The sequence below is a fragment of the Canis lupus genome, chromosome 27, assembly GCF_003254725.2.
Source record: "Canis lupus dingo isolate Sandy chromosome 27, ASM325472v2, whole genome shotgun sequence".
Lineage (NCBI taxonomy): Eukaryota > Metazoa > Chordata > Mammalia > Carnivora > Canidae > Canis > Canis lupus.
The window spans coordinates 36,907,974-36,927,000 of record NC_064269.1 but is presented as its reverse complement, the minus strand read 5'-3'; the positions used below and the strand labels follow the sequence as shown (position 1 = coordinate 36,927,000).

At 39.9% G+C, this 19,027-nt stretch overlaps 1 protein-coding gene across 1 annotated transcript in view; it reads right to left on the bottom strand.

Moving 5' to 3' along the window:
- Positions 1-11,921: 11,921 nt before the first annotated feature.
- LOC112665366 (alpha-2-macroglobulin) overlaps positions 11,922-19,027 on the bottom strand; it is a 41,862-nt gene continuing 34,756 nt past the window's right edge. Inside the window, exons 29-36 of the mRNA XM_025455025.3 lie at positions 18,515-18,738; positions 16,769-16,987; positions 16,479-16,606; positions 15,476-15,566; positions 14,195-14,263; positions 12,906-13,008; positions 12,381-12,422; positions 11,922-12,040 (exon numbers count right to left, since the gene is read on the bottom strand). Of these exons, the coding sequence (XP_025310810.3) occupies positions 12,024-12,040; positions 12,381-12,422; positions 12,906-13,008; positions 14,195-14,263; positions 15,476-15,566; positions 16,479-16,606; positions 16,769-16,987; positions 18,515-18,738 (893 nt within the window). The 3' untranslated portion in view covers positions 11,922-12,023. The remainder of the gene's footprint in view (positions 12,041-12,380; positions 12,423-12,905; positions 13,009-14,194; positions 14,264-15,475; positions 15,567-16,478; positions 16,607-16,768; positions 16,988-18,514; positions 18,739-19,027) is intronic.

Below are 19,027 nucleotides of genomic sequence, written 5' to 3'. Positions count from 1 at the left end.
TATATATCAAATACATATACATATATTATAATTTCCTAATGTGGGGCACCTGGGGGGCTCAGTGATTGAGTGTTTGCCTTCTGCTCAGGTTGTGATCCTGGGGTCCTGGGATGGAGTTCCACATCGGGCTCTCTGCAGGGAGCCTGCTTCTCCTGCCAGTGTCTCTGCCTCTCTCACTGTGTCTCTCATGAATAAATAAATAAATAAAATCTTTAAAAAAAAAAACCCTTCCTGTTGTATACTTTAAATATGTCCAATTTTTAATTTGTTATAAATTTCCTGTTCATCAACAGGAAAATAGATAAATTGCAAAAAACTATTTATTTGGTAGTTAAAAGGAACACACTATGCTACAGGAATATATAACAGCATGGGTAAACTTGAAAAGTATAATATAAATGAAAAAAACAAGCTACAGAACTATATATATATATGTATATGTACATATATAAACATTTTTAAAGATTTTATTTATTTATTTATTCATTATTCACGCAGAGACACAGGCAGAAGGAGAAGCAGGCTCCATGCAGGGAGCCTGACGTGGGACTTGATCCCCAGTCTCCAGGATCATGCCCTGTACTGAAGGTGGCGCTAAACCACTGAGCCACCGAGACTGCCCAATATTGTATATTTTAATATTATTTACAAAAATTTGCATAAACATGTAAAATAATACCATAATAGTTTAAGGATGCCAGTCTCTCTCTCTCTCTATAATGTATATATTTATACACACATATATAAATATGCACATATACTAGGTATATACATACTGTATGTATGTAGCACTCAGGACAAGAAGAAATAATAAACATGCTCAGCAATTATAAGTGCCAAATTCAGGATAATGGACAGCTGTAGTGAGGGAGGGAGGAATAATAAGATAAAGGAAGGATAGATGGAGGATTTTCACATTTTTCTTTAATGTCTCCTTTCTGTACAAATGATGCAAATACATTAACATTAAATGAATCACAGTTTTGGGTATAGGTGTTTGTGAAGTTATTCTCAATACCTGTCTGTCTGCTTTTAATGTATCATAGCATTTTAAAAGCTCAAAGAGGGATCCCTGGGTGGCGCAGTGGTTTGGCGCCTGCCTTTGGCCCAGGGCGCGATCCTGGAGACCCGGGATCGAGTCCCACGTCGGGCTCCCGGTGCATGGAGCCTGCTTCTCCCTCTGCCTGTGTCTCTGCCTCTCTCTCTCACTGTTTGCCTATCATAAATAAAAAAAAAAAAAAAAAAAAAAAAAAAAAAAAAAAAAAAAAAAGCTCAAAGAGATGGGAGGTAGCATTTTAAAAGCTCAAAGAGTAGAGATACTGTGTGTAGTAAATTCTTTCATCCAGATTGGTCATGAAGGGGAATAGAGAAATGGAATGGTATTTAGTGAGAGGTGTGAGGCCTCAGGAAACTTTATGCTTAACTTAAAAATAAATAAGGTGCTAGTAAGGTGTGCAGCTTATTAGGAATCATCCTTCTTTCCTATAAGGAATTATAAAGGAGAAATACAATGATGGAGGAGAAGAGGACAAGTGGGAGCCCTGGAGAAGGAAAGAGGCTGGGCACAGCTGGAGGGGTGGTAGGCTTTGAGTTGAAATGTGGATACTTCTTTCATTGCAACAGAAGTAGAGAAAAAAGAATACAGGTAAAGATGTGGAACACTTAGTAGAGTTGGGATTTACTGTTTTCTTTCTTTTTTTTCTTTTAAGATTTTATTTATTTATTCATGAGAGATATACATAGAGAGGCAGGGACATAGGCAGAAGGAGAAGAAGGCTCCCTGTGGGGAGCCTGATGAGGAACTCGATTCCAGGACCCCGGGATCAGACCTAAGCTGAAGGCAGACACTCAACCACTGAGCCTCCCGGGAGCCCCAGTTTTCTACAAGTCTAAGTGGAAGGGTAAAGCAGTGAGAGTATACAGCTTTTGAGGATTTATGTGATGAAATGATGTCAAAGGCCAACCTCTGTCTGTTATTGTCTGTGTAGGTCCCCAGCTATGAGGATATAGATACTTCTGAACAGTAAAGATACTTGACTGATATCTGGTTGATTAAAAAGTGTGAAGGAAAAGAAATTCATTCTTCCCATTTGGTAACGCTTCATATGACAATCTAGTTTTCTGCTTGGGTTAAGGGTTGTTGCTGTTGATTTCAGGTTTGTTAGAGGCAAATGTCCTTTCTTGCATTTCTCTCCCCAGCCCCCATGGCCACTACTGTTTCCCAAACCATTGATATACACACAAAAGGCTCATAGACTCTTGAAGTGGGTGAAAATTTTTGTCCACGGAGACAACTTGAAACGTAATGGGAGAAGACAATTTTTCTTAGTGAGATCTTTTGGGTAACATGCGAAGGATATCTAATTTCTAAAGTTACCCCACTGTGGAGTGTCATATCATATTGTCCTGGCACATAGGCTTATTTGTATGTTTTGACAGAGATAAGCCTTTCTGTGTTCTCTGCCAGGGCTGTGATATTTTCCCTGAATTCATGGTGTTGATCTTTTTATCTGGACACAGAGGAATACAGCATTCTCAAAAGTTGAGGATCTTGGGAGCTGAGAACAAGAACGAACATGAGAGCCTTCATAATCTCTCTCTGGAGGCCTCTGTATTTCTTACCTGTTCTTCTTCAACATCACAGGAGGGTAGGTAAGAGGTATTACTTATTACTGAAACTTAAGGTGGAGGCGAATAATTCAGAATGAACGTAACAAATGAAACCCAAATTTCCAGGCGACTCCACAATAGCAATTAAAATATAGTCAGCTGTATGGAGTAAATATTATAATGTAAATTAAAAAGTAAATCTAACTCTGAAAACTATGGGAAAGGGAAAAATTCATATTGTGATGATGGTAGGAGGTATGTCTTGAGAGTGGATTGCCCCAAAAGGAAACTGGAAATTTCCTCAGGATATAAATTATATGTAGAGTATGGGGACACTTGTTAGTTCTAGTATTCTTTCAAAGTTTGTGCCCTACTATTAGAAATATCCCAAAGGGGGCAGCCCCGGTGGTTCAGTGGTTTAGCGCCGCCTACAGCCTGGGGTGTGATCCTGGAGACCAGGGATTGAGTCCCACGTCGGGCTCCCTGCATGGAGCCTGCTTCTCCCTCTGCCTGTGTCTCTGCCTTTCTCTCTCCCTCTCTCTCTCTCTCTCTGTGTCTCTATGAATAAATAAATAAAATCTTAAAAAAAAAAGAAATATCCCAAAGCGTCTAACTTATTCTTTCTCTGGCTAATAGGACCATTTTGGGGATTCAATAGCAAATTTGCCTGTCTATAAGTAATGCCTCTCCCTTTTTTGGGATGGGAAATATATACTTTCTTCCTTTGTTCGGATAAATTTTCTTTTTAGGTTTTCCTTTGAAGTCATTGATGTCCTTTTATTTATTTTTATTTTTTAAACATTTTATTTATTTATTCATGAAAGACACACACACACATACACACACACACACAGAGAGAGAGAGAGAGAGGCAGAGACATTGGCAGAGGGAGAAGCAGGCTCCATGCAGGGAGCCCGATGTGGGACTTGATTCCAGGACTCTAGGATCACACCCTGAGCCAACGGCATACGCTCAACCACTGAGCTACCCAGGCGTCCCTGAAGTCATTGATGTCCTTTTAAATTAATTCCCTGTTCTGGAAAACCAATCTCCAGGCCGTTAGAATTATATTAAAAAGGAAGAAAACAAATAAAACAGGGAGATAGCAGTTAGTACTCACAGTGAAGGAGATACAGTGGAGTAAGTCCTTGTCACCTACAAAGTCATTAAAGAGGCTCCCTCTTCCTTTGATAAATTCTAAGGAAGCACCTACAATCACTGTTCTATTTGAGTGTCTCAGAAGGAGACATTCAATGCTCATGGTGAGAGAATATGCTCTCACTGAGCTTACTGAATAACTGCCAACTTCCCACAAAACGCCCTGGGAAAGTCTCCAGGTGTGGTTAGAGCTGCTATGGGATACAGGAGCCATGGCATTTCTCCGACCTGGCAAGAGGGAGAGAAAATGAGCAACATCACACACACCTAGTCCTGCCTGGTACCTGGCAACTACATGGGACTCGGGGGATCCGGGCATTCATAAAATAGATTGGATTATTCTAGCCTGCAGGTAGGGTCAGCCTGACGAGGGGGATCTCGCTGGGCACATAGACCCTGGGCATCTATAGAGAAGATACAACAAATTCCTAGGAAGTCAGAGACGGGCCATCTATACCCCTGTTGTTGAAAAGAAGATGGGAGTCCTGGTCTGGCATCTCTCTCCTTCAGTCATTTCCTCATGTCTGACAGTGCTCTCTCCTTGGTCAATGTATGTGGTATGTACAACCAGGTCAAGTTCCTAAAACTGTCAACCTCCTTCTCCTCAAGGCCAGATGGACACATTCTGTTTTCCACCAGTACCATCATTTGTCCCCTCCACTGGCTTGGAGAACATTATAGCACAGATAGAAGCCCTTACTAAATTCACCCAGCAAGCCTTGAATGATAGCAACAAAGTCTGTCCTTACTGAATACTGAAATGTCTCTTAAGGGAAAAGCTGTTCTTCAAAATAGGCTGGCCATCATTGCGTCTCACAAGGAGGCACTCGTGCCGTTATCCAAACAAAATGTTGTGTTCATACCTGATGAGTCAGTCTGCTAATGTATGATCTTCATTAAATCCTTGCAGACACAAGTGAACACCCCGAGTGACCTGATCCCCAGCCTAGGGGCTTTAAGAAATCAATGGTGTGGATCATGGGCTCTTGCTGGAAAAAGCTGTCACTGATTTCAGGAATCACTGTCTAAATCTGTGTTTTCTCTTCCATGTATCTGCATTGTTACTGTGGCATCTGCCTCCAGTGTAGGCAGAAAACGGGCCACCTCCATGATAATGAAACTCCCTGCTGACCTCTCAGAGCACACTGGGGAAGACAGCTAGTGGAATGTTGGAAGAGGTTAAGAGGATGTGACCACAGGTGACCCGTGAGCTTGACCTTGGCACTCAGAGGCTCCTTACCCATTCTACCGTCCTTGGAATACATTCTTCTTGCCTTTCCTATTCCCAGCGACTGCCCCTGGGACAGGGACTGGAGATAGGGATGTGGTGATGAGAACACCTGCACGGTATATGTGGCTGAACCCAGGTAAGGCCTTTGTATACATTTTTAAGATTTGCCAGTTGGGATGCCTGGGTGGCTCAGCAGTTTAGCGCCTGCCTTCAGCCCAAGGTGTGATCCTGGAGTCCCAGGATCGAGTCCCATGTTGGGCTCCCTGCATGGAGCCTGCTTCTTCCTCTGCCTGTGTCTCAGCCTCTCTCTGTGTGTCTCTCATGAATAAATAAATAAAATCTTAAAAAAAAAAAAAGATTTGCCAGCTGGGTGTGAGGATCTACTTGTTTTGCAGTCGCTGAACACAAGCCTCCTATGTACATTCCCTTCACTTATTTGACCTCTCCCTGCCCTCTGTATACAAGAGCTGGTTTCAGATTTTGCCTGGGAAGCTCCGAGGAGGTTATGAACCAACAGTGACAGACTCACAGGAAGGGAGTTTTCTGAAATAAAATCACATATAAGTTTAGTCATATGAATCACTTCTGAAAAAAAATTATACAAATTTATATAATATTAAAGTAGGAAGGGGCATTCAAGAAAACAGCTAGTGGCTTGGAGGGAAAAATGGCAATGGAATGACAGAAGAGAAGAGAGATGGAAAGAAAAGGGGACAATATAAAAATAAGACCATGGGTGGTATTCATGGTCTTCCATGTACTGAGGTCAAGAAGAATTAGAACAAGACATGACAGAGCATATCTGTCTGTCCTCATGGTGTAGGAGATCCGAGAATATGGTATCTTCCTCCTTGCACTCTGCGTAGTCTCCGAAACTCCCCCAGCTCACAGGCATTTATTTATGAGGGAGCTCTGTGCAAACAGAATGCCCCACCCCAAGGCTTCCAAGCAGAGCGTGTGGAATTTGGCAGGAACACCCTGAAAGGGCTCATTGCTCTCAGCAGTGGCCAGAAGTGGTGTCAGAGCAGATGCTGTTAGTAAAGTGGCCAGGGAATGCAAATCACCCTCTCATCAGAACCCACCTCCTCATCTTAGAACTGAGTTTCCCAGCCTCAGCACTATTGACATTTGGGGTCAGATAAGTGTTTAAGCAATGACATCTTTGAATCTGGTTTAGAATCCTTGATATGGTGGTTTGGAGGATGACTGAAAGCAGAGAGACTCATTTGAAGGTGAATTTAGCTATCTAGAAATGTTGTGATGGGATTCTCAGCCAAGATGGAGGTGGTGGGAATGGAGAGAAGATGAATTTACACGGTATTTAGAAGGAAAATAAAAATCAATGAAATATTTTGAATGATTGGATATTTAGGGTGGAAAGAAAGTTGGGGATGATTTCTAGTCTCTGTTCTAGTTGGGTGGATTATGATGCTTTCATTAACAGAAAGCACAGCAGTGTGTGTGTGTGTGTGTGTGTGTGTGATGAATGTGATGAATGTGGTTTAGACGTGACGTGCATGTGGATGTCTATCATTGAGTTGAATAGGAGAGGTTAAAGCTCAGGAAAGGGCTCATGGCTGGAGATACAAGTTTGGATCATCATATCTGGAGGACTTTAGGCAGGGGAATGGATGACATCCCCCATGTAGAGTATGCAGATTACGAAGAAGTCTAAAAAAGGGCTCCGAGAAACAAGTGCATTTAAGGAGACCCAGAAGAAATAGACAGAGGAATAGTAGAAAAAGCAGGGCAATATGGTGTATCATGGAAGTTAAGGAAAAAACGCATACATATTTAAGAGGTATAAAAATATAGAAGGATTATTAAAAAATTAGGCAATTGTAAAATTGGTTATATTTGGCTTTTTTGACTCAAGCATAATGAAGTCTAATTTCCATATAGAAAATTCATCATTTGGTGTTCGGTTCTATTATTTTTTTTCTTCCTCCACTGTTTTATTTATTGCTATTTATACTTTTTATTTTGATAAAATATCCAAAACTTTCTTGTAACAAGATAGTTGCTTGCCTGAAATTTCACTCTGTCAAGTTAGATCCCTCTCCTCCTCAAGATTGGAAAATACAGTCCTCTGGGTACTGGAGTTCAGTAATGCACTGAACTGTGAGTCCAAATGGAGCTCTAGTCCCGGCTTCACACTTAACAGGTATATTTATTGAGCTCTTACCATATGCTGGGCTTTATGTTACTTCATTTAATCCTCCCAACAATATCATGGAGTGGGTACTCTTATCGCTCCCTTTTCACAGATGGCATACCCCGTGGTTAAGTAACCAACTGGAAATTTCACAGGTACTAAGTGGAGGATCTAAGATCCAAACTCACATGGTCTAGATGCAGGGGTCTAGTTCTTCATCATCACTACACTGCATGCCTAAGTCATGTCTTCCAATGAAATCATTTTTGGTTCTGATCCAAGCCACAGCTTTCTGAGCAGTAACACTGGAATGATAAGATTTTCTCTGCCTTGCCCTGAAGGTGGTATTTCATGAGAAGAGAAGCACATCAAAAGTGCAAGACTAGCGTCATGATTGAGAATGTCATCTTCATCAGATCCTGGCTTCTCTAGTTGACTTAGCATCTCTAAGCCTCATTTTCTCAACCTTGAAATGCAAATAATAATCCCATCCACTCGTGGGGGCACTGTGAGGGTGAGAAAGAAAGCCATGTAATGTCCTTATCACCATGCAGGGCACAAGGTAAGCAACATCGTGTTGGAGCTCCTCTCTTTCCCCTACTCCTCATTATAATAATAGTTACTTATTATCACTGTTCCCAAGGGCTGATAAGGGGAATAATTTCAAGTCTACTATTGATATCAGCACAGGGAGGGAATGTGCCAACCTCTAGACAGTACAGATATTAGATAATCTTTGTAAGAATTTTCTGGGAGGGGGATCCCTGGGTGGCTCAGTGGCTTAGCGCCTGCCTTCAGCCCAGGGCGTGATCCTGGAGTCCTGGGATCGAGTCCCATGTTGGGCTCCCTGCACGGAGCCTGCTTTTCCATCTGCCTGTGTCTCTGCCTCTCTCTGTGTCTCTCATGAATAAATAAATAATATCTTTAAAAAAAAAAGAATTTTCTGGGAGAAGAGAGCCATTGTAACTTTGATACTGACTCCATAGCTTCGGAATACTTACTTCATCCCATGAGTTTCTCTAATTAAGAGGAACAGAGAGAAAAGGTGGAAGGAAAGAAGGAAGAGAGATCAAGAACAAGAAAGAGGAGGAAACAGAGACAGGAAAATGAGCAACATTTTCTCACCTTTTATAGGTCTCTTCCTATAACATTATTTTTAATTTTAATTTTTAAAAATTTATGAGAGACACAGAGACACAGGCAGAGGAAGAGGTAGACTTCCCATGGGAAGCCTGATGTGGGACCTGATCCCAGGACTCCAGGATCATGCCCTGAGCTGAAGGCAGATGCTCAGCCACTGAGCGACCCAGGCACCCACGGCTTCTTACGGAAGTCTTTCCTGAGTTACTACATAGAACTGTAGTCCTACCCCATTCCTACTTCCATCTTCCTCCCTGTCTTTCCCTCCCATATCAGGAAACATTTCTTGTCTGCAATTTAAATTTCTTGTTTATATTTTTGTTTTTAAAAAATCTTTTCTCCACTTTCTAGAATACAACTCTCTGAAGGTGGAGAGTGTTTTGTTTCCTATTGGGCCACAGTGTAATTGTTGGATGAATGCATGATTGATAACATGAAATAGCAGGAATATTTGAGATTGGACACAAATGGGGACTATGAAGTTAGATGCCTCAAGTCAATTGCATGAAATATTTGTTTCCTGTAACAATTACTATGTGACTGAATTAACTCTCCTATCTTCTTGCATTCTATCAGTCCCAGTGTTGTATTTGAACTCTACCCAATATAAGTCATACAAGAGTATATTAGCCGTACTTTGCCTGAGTCCTACAGGGGCTGAGGGACATTTTGTCGGGTTAAACAATAACCATTTTCAGACACATAACGCCCAATTACTGGACATGAACACTTTCTTCTCTGTTAACTCTTTGTACTTGTTTTTAATTGGAAGCTAATCAGAATATGAAGTAAAAAACTTAATAAACATTTTTCAGACCCTTATTATCTGTCAAGTTATAATTAATTTATTTTTAAATTGAATTTGGTAATTTATTTATTTATTTATTTTTGAATTTGGTAATTTAAAATGAATTTAATTCATTTCTTTTTTTTTTTCATTCATTTCTAAAAGTGATGAAAAAACAAAATACTTTGGTAATCATGTCAACCTCTGAACATTAAAATCTTGTTTCTTTCATGCCATTCCCCAAATGACCCAAGCAATATACAAGGGTTACAATTTCTCTACATCCTTGGCAACAATTGTTATTTTCCTTTTCTTTTTTTTTTTTTAATTATAGTCATCCTAGTAGGCATGAAGAGGTATCTCATTGTGGTTTTGATTTGCATTTCCCTGATGACTAATGGTGTTGAGCATCTTTCATGTACATATTTTCCATTTCTTCTCTTCTTTGGAGAAATCTCTATTCAAGTGCTTTGACATTTTGAAACTGGGTTGTTTCTGTTTTTGTTGTTGACTTGCACAGGGTCGAGAGGCCCCTGGGAAGAGTCGACCCAGAGCCCCCCGAGGCTCAAGCCCAGTGTCCCCCACCACCTGCCTAGTCATCTCCCCACTTCCTTCCCTGCTAGCAGAATGAATATAACAGCCTTATCCCAATTACTTGCATTTTCCAGTATATTTTTAAAGCCTCAGATTTTTATTAACTTTGTGTTCAGGAAATTGGAGAAAATAATTGGACTTCTAAATGTAATTTTTAAAATGGTAAGTTATTTCAGATTTGCTTTTTTGTGGTTAATTGCTCTCCAGTGCATTGTTGTTATTGTTCAGAAACAACCTTGAGCTCCCCTATTTCTGAACTAATTTCCCTTGAAGAAGTCATGTTATTACTGGCAGGCTTTAAAAGATATTTGAGAAATAGCTACCATTTAGTTACTGAGTGTTTATGTGTGTCAAGGACTCAATTCAGCGAGCACACTCCTCATAGCTGTCTCCTGAGATAGTTGCTGCTTCTATTCCCATTTCACAGATAGAACCAAGGTGGCCAGTGACTCCAGCCGGCATTGCTGTGTCTGGCGAGGTCCGCTATGTGCAGGGCCTTTGTCTTTTCATCCTCACACACACTTGTGGAGGTTGATAATATTCTCCTTCTTTACAGATCAGAAAATTGAGTTTCAAGAGGAGTTAAGTGCTGAGTAAGATTGCATAGGTATTAAGTTGCAGAGTCGAATTTTGAGTCCATTCTATTTTCCACATCTTGGAAAGCACATGGTTTTTGCACCACATCAAACTGAAAATTGTGTAAAATGTGGAAGTAAAGGGCACCTGGGTGGCTCAGTGGTTGAGCGTCTGGCTTCGGCTCAGGTCGTGATCCAGGGTTCTGGGATCGAGTCCCGCATCAGGCTCCTCATGGAGAGCCTGCTTCCCCCTCTGCCTAGGTCTCTGTCTTTCTCATGAATAAATAAATAGAATCTTTTAAAAAAATACAGAAGGTAGATGATTCTCTGAAGAAGGAAACCCTGTCCTTGCCCACTTCACCATTAGGATAATCATTTCTTCCCGGTGTTTTGACAGGGTTTTAGCCTGGCCCTGGTTATCAAGTTTGTGCTGAATAAATCTGGTGCTCTGTCAGCCTTGTGAGTTTTTGTCTGTGGGGCTTCTGTAGTGCTATTGCAGCTTTGCAAGAGATCTGGGATTCAGTAGGGTTGAGATGGGGAGGCTTGGATGTGTGGAATTCAGTGATAGTTTTTATTTTTTTACTTGTACCCAGTTCCAGAGATAGAGCTAAGAACGCTTAACTTCAAAGTCCTTTAGAGTTCTTAGTTGATACCATTCAGGCATCCATCAAACTAACCCAAATGAAGACATGGACTCCTATAGACTCCTAGGACTACTCCAGAGATCTCTATGAACTCCTGAGTCTTCTGCCCCTCTATCCATACAATAAATGATTTCAATACTTACCATGAAGAATGTGTAAAGACTGGATATTGTGCGGACACTTATTTCTGTGTCTGAATGCCTCCTTGAGTTTATACCTATCTTTTGATCCTGACTCAAAGTTCTGGGGAAAAAGTATTCCAATATAACACTCCTATTCAGACTTTTGAGTCATATACTTTCTTCTAAAAGAGTTCATTTTGTTGTTGTTTTTGTTGTTGTTTTTGAGAGAAAGAGAGAGAGCGTTGGGGGAGGAGCAAAGAGAGGGAGAGAGAATCCCAAGTAGGCTCCATGCTCAGCACAGAGCCCAATGTGGGGCTCGATCCCACTACCTCAAGATCATGACCTGAGCTGAAATCAAAAGTCCAACACTCAAACGACTATGCCACCCAGGCACCCCTACGGGAGCTTGCTTCTAATGTATCACCCTCAGCATTTATTTTTTTTCTTTACCCTCAGCATTTTCCTTCTGTCATCCTTTATCATCTGAGACCCACGGTTAACTCTGACTAATCACTTGTATCAGGCAATGGCAGATTTGGTTCTGAGGACACATAACCCCAGTTCAGGTGAAGTTCCAACTAATTATGCTGCCTCCCAATATAACTTATCCAACACTGTATTTCATTATTTCTCTTTATTATGGAAAGTCTTTTCCATGCACTTTGGCTTTTTCTTAGGGGATTCCTGTAACCAAACATACTTCACATTCTTACAGTAAATAATCCAGTACTTTGCCTGCAACCTCTAATGAAGCCTACTTAGACCACCATCACTGTAATGTTTTTCATTTTCTGAAGTCCCTCAACCCTTGATTGCTATGAATTTTTAATCTCAGAATTCTATTGGGGATTATATGGAAATGTAATAAATGTCTATTGTGTGAATGAGGAAGCAGTGATAACAACTGACCAGAAAAAAAAGTTTATTCCTCAAATCTTCATAGACACAAAAGTTCCTCAGTCTGTGGAATGAGGACACCAGCAAAGAGGTTTTCACTGACATGGTCTTCAAGCATTTCCATGATCTGTGATAGTGGAAAAAAGAGAGAATCAAGATGGAGTTGGGCTTCCTGAACAGTGAATGTTCCATCCCTTAGGTCTGGGTAGCATATTGCCTAAGGAAGCCTGATTAGCACAGTGGGAAATGAGATTTATTACTTATAAGTATCCAACAAATAAACCTATGAACTATCTGAAATTTGCCCAGCAGCGGCCCTTTCCCGATAAATGCATTTTTCTATAATAGGTTGCACTGTGAGCAAGATGGTGTCTATGAAAAATATTTAGCCAGAATTTTATGGAAATGTGAGAGACAAGCCAAGCGGGTCTGACTGCATTTGGAAAGAGTGTGCATTACTTACTTACCCTTGCTGCAAGGAGCATTGTACTCAGCAATTGCAAACTCATCTGAATCAAAACAAAACCATTAGGTGAAGTGAGAGGGAAAGAAAACATCTATGGGATGCAAGTCAGTTAAAAAATCTTTTATTATGGGAAGAATTGTATCAGAAACATAAGTATCCATTTGATGTGTTGCTTGCTGTCTTATATTGCTAACTCTTCAAATACAATATGTTGTATTTCTCTTTCCCCTAACTTCTGAAAGTTCAAATGTTATACTTATTTAAGTCTCATGTTGTCTTATAGTTAACTAATCTGAAGAAAAGGGAACGAAACATCCCACAGGTGGTCTCTATTAGTAGTTGATGTATTTACACGATAAGATAGTTTCTACAATGTATGTATAGAAGACAGAGAAGAATCAGACTTGATGGAGACAAAACGAAGTAGTAAGAATAATTAGTGTAATAATTTGCCCCTACACATTTCTCAAATCTAAATTTTTGTGATCAGAAATTTAATTTCTAAGTGAAGGTTGTTCATACTCACCTGTCTCATAGTAATCATAGACTTTCACTATGGCTGGCTTCAGATCTCTTACTGGGACATCTTGCAAAACCATGAAGGACAAGCTGAGTGTCTGATTTGTCACCTAGAAAGCAAAAGGAAATGACAAGCTTTCTTCTCTCTTCTTTGAATGAGTTTAATTATTCATCTACTTCTGGGGAGAAAAAACCTTTTTTTAAAAAAATATTTTATTTATTTATTCATGAGAGACCTCTCTCTCACAGAGAGAGAGGCAGAGACATAGGTAGAGGGAGAAGCAGGCTCCATGCAGGGAGCCCGATGTGGGACTCGATCCCAGGACTCCAGGATCATGCCCTGAGCCGAAGGCAGATGCTTAACTGCAGGCATCACAAGAAAAAAAACCTTTTTATCAACTAATGGTGTCCTTAAGTTTTATAGAAAGCTTCCAGGGTGCTTGAAAATATCCCTAAATTTTTCTTAAATAACTCAAACAATTCATATACTCCTATCAATGCTGGTATGTGCATTCTATTTATAATGGGTGAATGACAATATGATTTTTGTTGGTTGAATGGCAATGTTCATTTTTACAAATCCAGTGATTTTGTATAGTTTTACTCCTCTATCTTGTAGAAATACTGTGTTGACTTAAAAAGTAATATAAAAGGTCGATTGTTACAGCCTTATTACATTTTCAAAACACTTGTAAAATAAAATGTCCATTAATATATGAATAAATAATGTTAGAACACATAACTATAAAATGAGATTGGTTTATTGGTCAACTCATCTTATCATTTTATGGTGCATCCTTGCTGAAATGAGTATTTTCCCCTTTTATACTGTTGATGTGCTGTTGAAATTGAGATGTCATTTATATAATTGATGTATTTGAAATATAATACATAATTGACATATCAACATCCACATAATAATTGATGTTGATATAATAATAGAAGGAAGAAATCATTAGATTTACCATTGGATTTCTTCCTTATATTACTCAAAGCTTCAAAATAGCTTATGGACATAACAAACACATTGTATAGAGAATTTTTTGCTTATAACATTCTGGAAGGATTTACATCCCAAAATTATAATAAGCTATTTCTTCCCATAGTTTCACATGAAATGTGAATAAAGGAGAGGAGAATATTTACTGGAATTAATATTAGAATGCTCAAATTTTTGCCATGGAGGTGATGTCTCCAAAATGCCCTGATTCACATCCTTTAGAATAGGATTATTATAGTCCTCTTAGAGAGATTATTATCTGTATTTTTTTGCTACTAGAGTGGCAGGGCTCTTACCTTATCCAGATAAATCAACACATGGTTGTTGCTGACTTCTGTTCGGCTCACATGGCTAGATCTCTCAAGCTGAAGAAAAGTAAGACATCACAAATGTTAATAAACAGATGAAACCTCTGGGAAAACCAGAGAAAAGAAGAATTGTTATTACCAAATTAAGCCTAAGAGGAAAGTTTCTTCAAGTGATTTTTGTAAGTGAAGAGGGTAATGTTTTCAAATTAAAAACTGAAAGATAATTGGGATGCATGGGATGCAGGGTTTGATATTAGTATGGTACATGACTATGCATAAAGTTGATATATCTGAAGAAGAGTGAAATAAATATCCTAAACTTGGGAATTCCCCATATTTTGATGTTCAGTTTACATTTTATTCTTTTGTGAAGGGCTTTTTTTCTTTTTTTAACTTTATTTTGTTTTCTCTAACTTACAGCAATTTCATTTTTCTCCGAACTTCTGTAATAATTACAGTTAATATCTATTGGTCATTTTCATGTTTTTTTCCTTCTACTGGTGCATAAACTTTATCTCATTTTTAAAAAAATGTTTTGTTTATTTAAGTGATCTCTACACCCAGCATGCGGCTTGGGACCATGAGGAGATCATGCTCTTCCTACTGAACCAGCCAGGCGCCCCTAAGCTTTATCTTCTTAAGAGTCTAAGCTCCATGAAAAGTGGGAACCTGCTGACCTTCTAGTAGATGTGGCTCATAGAAAAGAGCTGTTTGTAACATGAAACAGTCCCTTTAGGTGTATCAAAGCAATGGATGAAAGGGCTGCTGGAGCTGGCAAGATCACCACATCTGCCCAGAAGCTCAGGAGGCTAAATGAATATTATACCTAATATTATATTATCCCAGTCTTAACCAGTTGTGGAAGAATGACCACAGAACTCTGTCTCAATTGGACAGTTAAGTTTAAAAGGAAGACTGGTTAATGATGAAAATGTCTCAGAAAACCTTCAGAGGGAAGGGTGAATGTTTTGTGGACCATTTGTGTGTGTGTGTTTTAATTTATTAGTTTTTAAAATAAGTACTTTTTAATGGGAACAACTTGACCAAAAATCTGTCACAGAATCTTGAGATCCATTAAAACAAAGTTTAATGAGGAAAAAAAACCCACACCAAAAACCCTAGTATACAAGCATGTTAAATTATATTTCTCAGATTGGAGAAAGTATTATTTAAATCAGAAGTGATTTAAAGTATTTTAGTATTTTCTTAGTGTGAAGATACCTAAAACATCAAATAAAAGAGAGCCTCCTGAACTTATACTAGACCTACCATTTTCACTGTTGGTTTCAGGGGAATGAAGCCAGATACCATCTTCACGTCAGTAATCACCATATTGGATTCAGGACGACTCCCGGTGTAACTGAAGAATTAGGGAAGAAAGGAATTAGGGTCTTCTGTGTTGTTAAATATTCTCTTTTTCTATGCCCATAGCAAGCCCTTACAGCCTTCAAAGGTATATGGAAGTCTTCCTAAATATCCACCCTATGTGGAAGACGGTTGTGCGTTATAGTCTCCAGGGAACTTGTTAAAGCCACAAAGACCAGGCTGTCCCCTAGACCTGATGAATCAGGACTTCAAGGGTGTGGACTCCAACCTCTGTAATTTAAGACAGTAAGTGATGCATAGCTGGGTCTGAGACCTCTAACCTTTGCCACTTATTTGGTACGTATACTTTAACTTTTTTTCCTGAATCATATCCCCATCAAGGCTAGAATACTCTTGTGGACAGACACATTTTTTTGGTAAGCCCTGGAGCTACTTGAATACTGCTGCATATATATGTATGTTCCCCCCAAATTGATTATTTTGTATATAACCTGAGAGTTATTTATTGCCAGTAGTAATTCTAACTAGAGAGTCACTACTTCCTTCTATTCATACTTTTCAGGAATTCTCCATCTCTGCCCTGGATAGAGCAAAGATAATATAGAATTTCATTACAATAGAATGAAATCAGAGGATGAATCGATTACATCAGAATTAAATCAGGAATTCAGGTCAGAGGCAAGGGCTAATATTCTTTTGTTTTTAGTTATTGTTGAGGGGAATTAATCCTTAAATAATGAGGTTTGACAATCATAGATCCTGGAGGCAGGTGATGTGCGATGTATATAAACCCCACCATGGAGAAGTTCTGTATGAGCATGAGGACGCATTGCTTTCTCAATAAATGTAGTGCAACCATTTATTGCCACACTGCTCAGCTTTGGGAGGAGTTCCAGTAAGAGGACTCGTTGTTATATCTATGAGATGATTAATTCAGAAGTCTCACCTGACATTCAGCAAGATATGGAAGCTGGTGTGGGCTTTGGGTCTGTCACAAGTTTGGGGCAGAGTCTGTACCTCCAAAGCGAATGGGGACTCTTCCCTTTCTGGAAGAATATTGTACTTCAAGGATGTCTGTGGAACATCAGAGACAAAAATCTGTGTTTCTCTCTTCACCGGCACCCCTCCCAACTTCCTCAACTCTTTTCTCTGATTTGCCCTATCATTTGCTGAGTTAGAGGAGTTTTCGGTGAGAACAGTTATGTGGACACTGCCCCATGTCCCCAAGAGTCTCACCTGGAGGTAGACACACCCTCCTCCTGTCACCGTCATGGTGTATTCCTCAGGCACCTTTGGCAATGAGGTCTGCTGTAGTAACAGGCGGTTGTCATCGTCCACTTGGAATTTTGTGAAAAATGTCCCTGAATATTGGATGGTCACCTGGGTTGGCTTCCCAGTCCTGGTGAAAGTGGCTGCTCCGTATCTGGACAAGGACTGGAGAGCCACCACTGTGTCCTGGAAGAGACGAGTGAGAGAACCTGCATCGTCATGGTAACCTACTGAGGGCCCAAAGGCCCATGTTAGCTGATTTCCTCTTCCCTGCTTCCCTCACTACTTAAATATTGGAGTTCTAATTTCAAGATTGGTTATATTCCTTAGATAGATAGCAGACCCACAACATTCACATGTGTGCCTTGGACTGTATGCTTTGGAAGCTTACTTTATTTCTCAGAAAATTGATCTTTATTTATAAATATTGTGGGATATGGAATGTGGAAAATATATGTGAATGGGAATCATTTACTGGCATTAGCTATTTGCCTAAGAAGTGTCACTTGATAATCATGGTCATATCTGCCACCACCCAACCACAGTTCAGTCTGGCTCTCATTCCAGATTAAACTCTACTCTGCTGCTGAGGTCAGCGCCTGAGAAAATCTAAGGCCCTTTGCAGTCATCATCGGGGTCATGCTTAATTATAAGTATTTTCTTGATTTATGGAATTTTTTGGCTCTCTTTCTTTTTTAAAAAAAGATTTTATTTATTTATTCATGAGAGAGATAGAGAGGCAGAGACATAGGCAGAGGGAGAAGCAGGCTCCCTGTGGGGAGCCTGATGTAGGACTCGATCCCAGGACCCCGGGATCACAATCTGAGCCAGAGGCAGATGCTCAGCCACTGAGCCAGCCAGGTGTCCTTGGCTCTCTTTTTTATTGGAAGTCTGGATTCCCCCCATCCCTGCATGCCATATTCTCAATTCTCGTCAGCATTCAAATCTGAATGACAGTCTTTAAATAATAGATTTCTAAGAAAGAATAGCTTTTAATAAAAGTATTCAGTTTTTTCCATTCATATAGAAAAATAAGAGATTAAGTACTATGGACAAAAGATGAGATGCCATTTTGTCATATTCTCTTTCGCTTTGAGGTTTACCCTATAGGCTAACCTCTAAATTCTCTGAAGAAGAAACTTCCTGCTGTGTACATACTAACAAATTTTTTTATATATAAGATTATATAGTTAGGCTTAGGATGTTGGTACAATAAAGAAAGTTCTTCATGCTCCTGGTGAACAGATGTTTGTATAGTAAGAGGTAACTAGTGGAAGCATAAAATGTGTCAGCTTTACAACAAGCCAGTTAAAGGGGACCTACAAATAGAGACATTTGCAAGGAGAGATTAGTGGGTTTCGAGTAGCGTTCCTGGGAACAGTTTGGAAGGCACTCTTAGAACTTCCAGAAGATTCCAGAAGGTAGATTCTTTTTTTTTTTTTTTTTTTAGTTCATTCTGCTCTGACCATTGCATACAGGGTCCTGTTTCTTTAGAAAGATAAAGTTCTTGTTGGGAAGAGGGGGCCATGATGATAACAGGGATAGGGTGCCAGAACTGCAGGCATTCTTCCTTATTTCTCACCATCCCTGAATACTAATAATATTTTCATTTCATGTAATTCTCAACTTCAGGTTTTCTTCTTGCATGTCTTTACATCTTGTTCAAAACTTTGTTACCTAAAGGTGAAGTAAAAGGTTCCGGTAAACACAGACCTGGGTGGAGGAGAAGCCCCCCTGGGAATTCTGTTGCTTTGTGATCCACTTCACGATGCGAGAGGCAGAAGTCAGCTCCTCTGAGGTCGGGGCAGGCTGGGCCACGAGGTAAGCCAGGAGCACATAGGACGTCATCTCCACCTCAGCTGAGGGAGCCCGGGGTTGGTAAAAACGCTCCACTGGTGCCCTGGGTTTCTGAGGTCGCTCCCAGTGGACGGAACTCTCTGGAGATGAGAAAAAGAGATGTATGAGTGACTACATATTCTTATTTAATTTAAGGTGAAAGTACCTAAACCAGAGCTGAAGTGAGGGATACATTGCAATCATATTCTCTTGAACCCGATCTAGATGCTTTTTCTTCTGTGTAAATCTGGACTTGGTTGGTCTCAGCCAGCCTAAGGCAGATGATTTGCCAGAGTCCGAAGCCCACAGTCGTCCAAGTTTTCAAATGGTTGCTATGGTTGGGTTGTTGCAGAGAAAGAGCAGAGCAAGTGCCCTCACCGATTGTGGTGA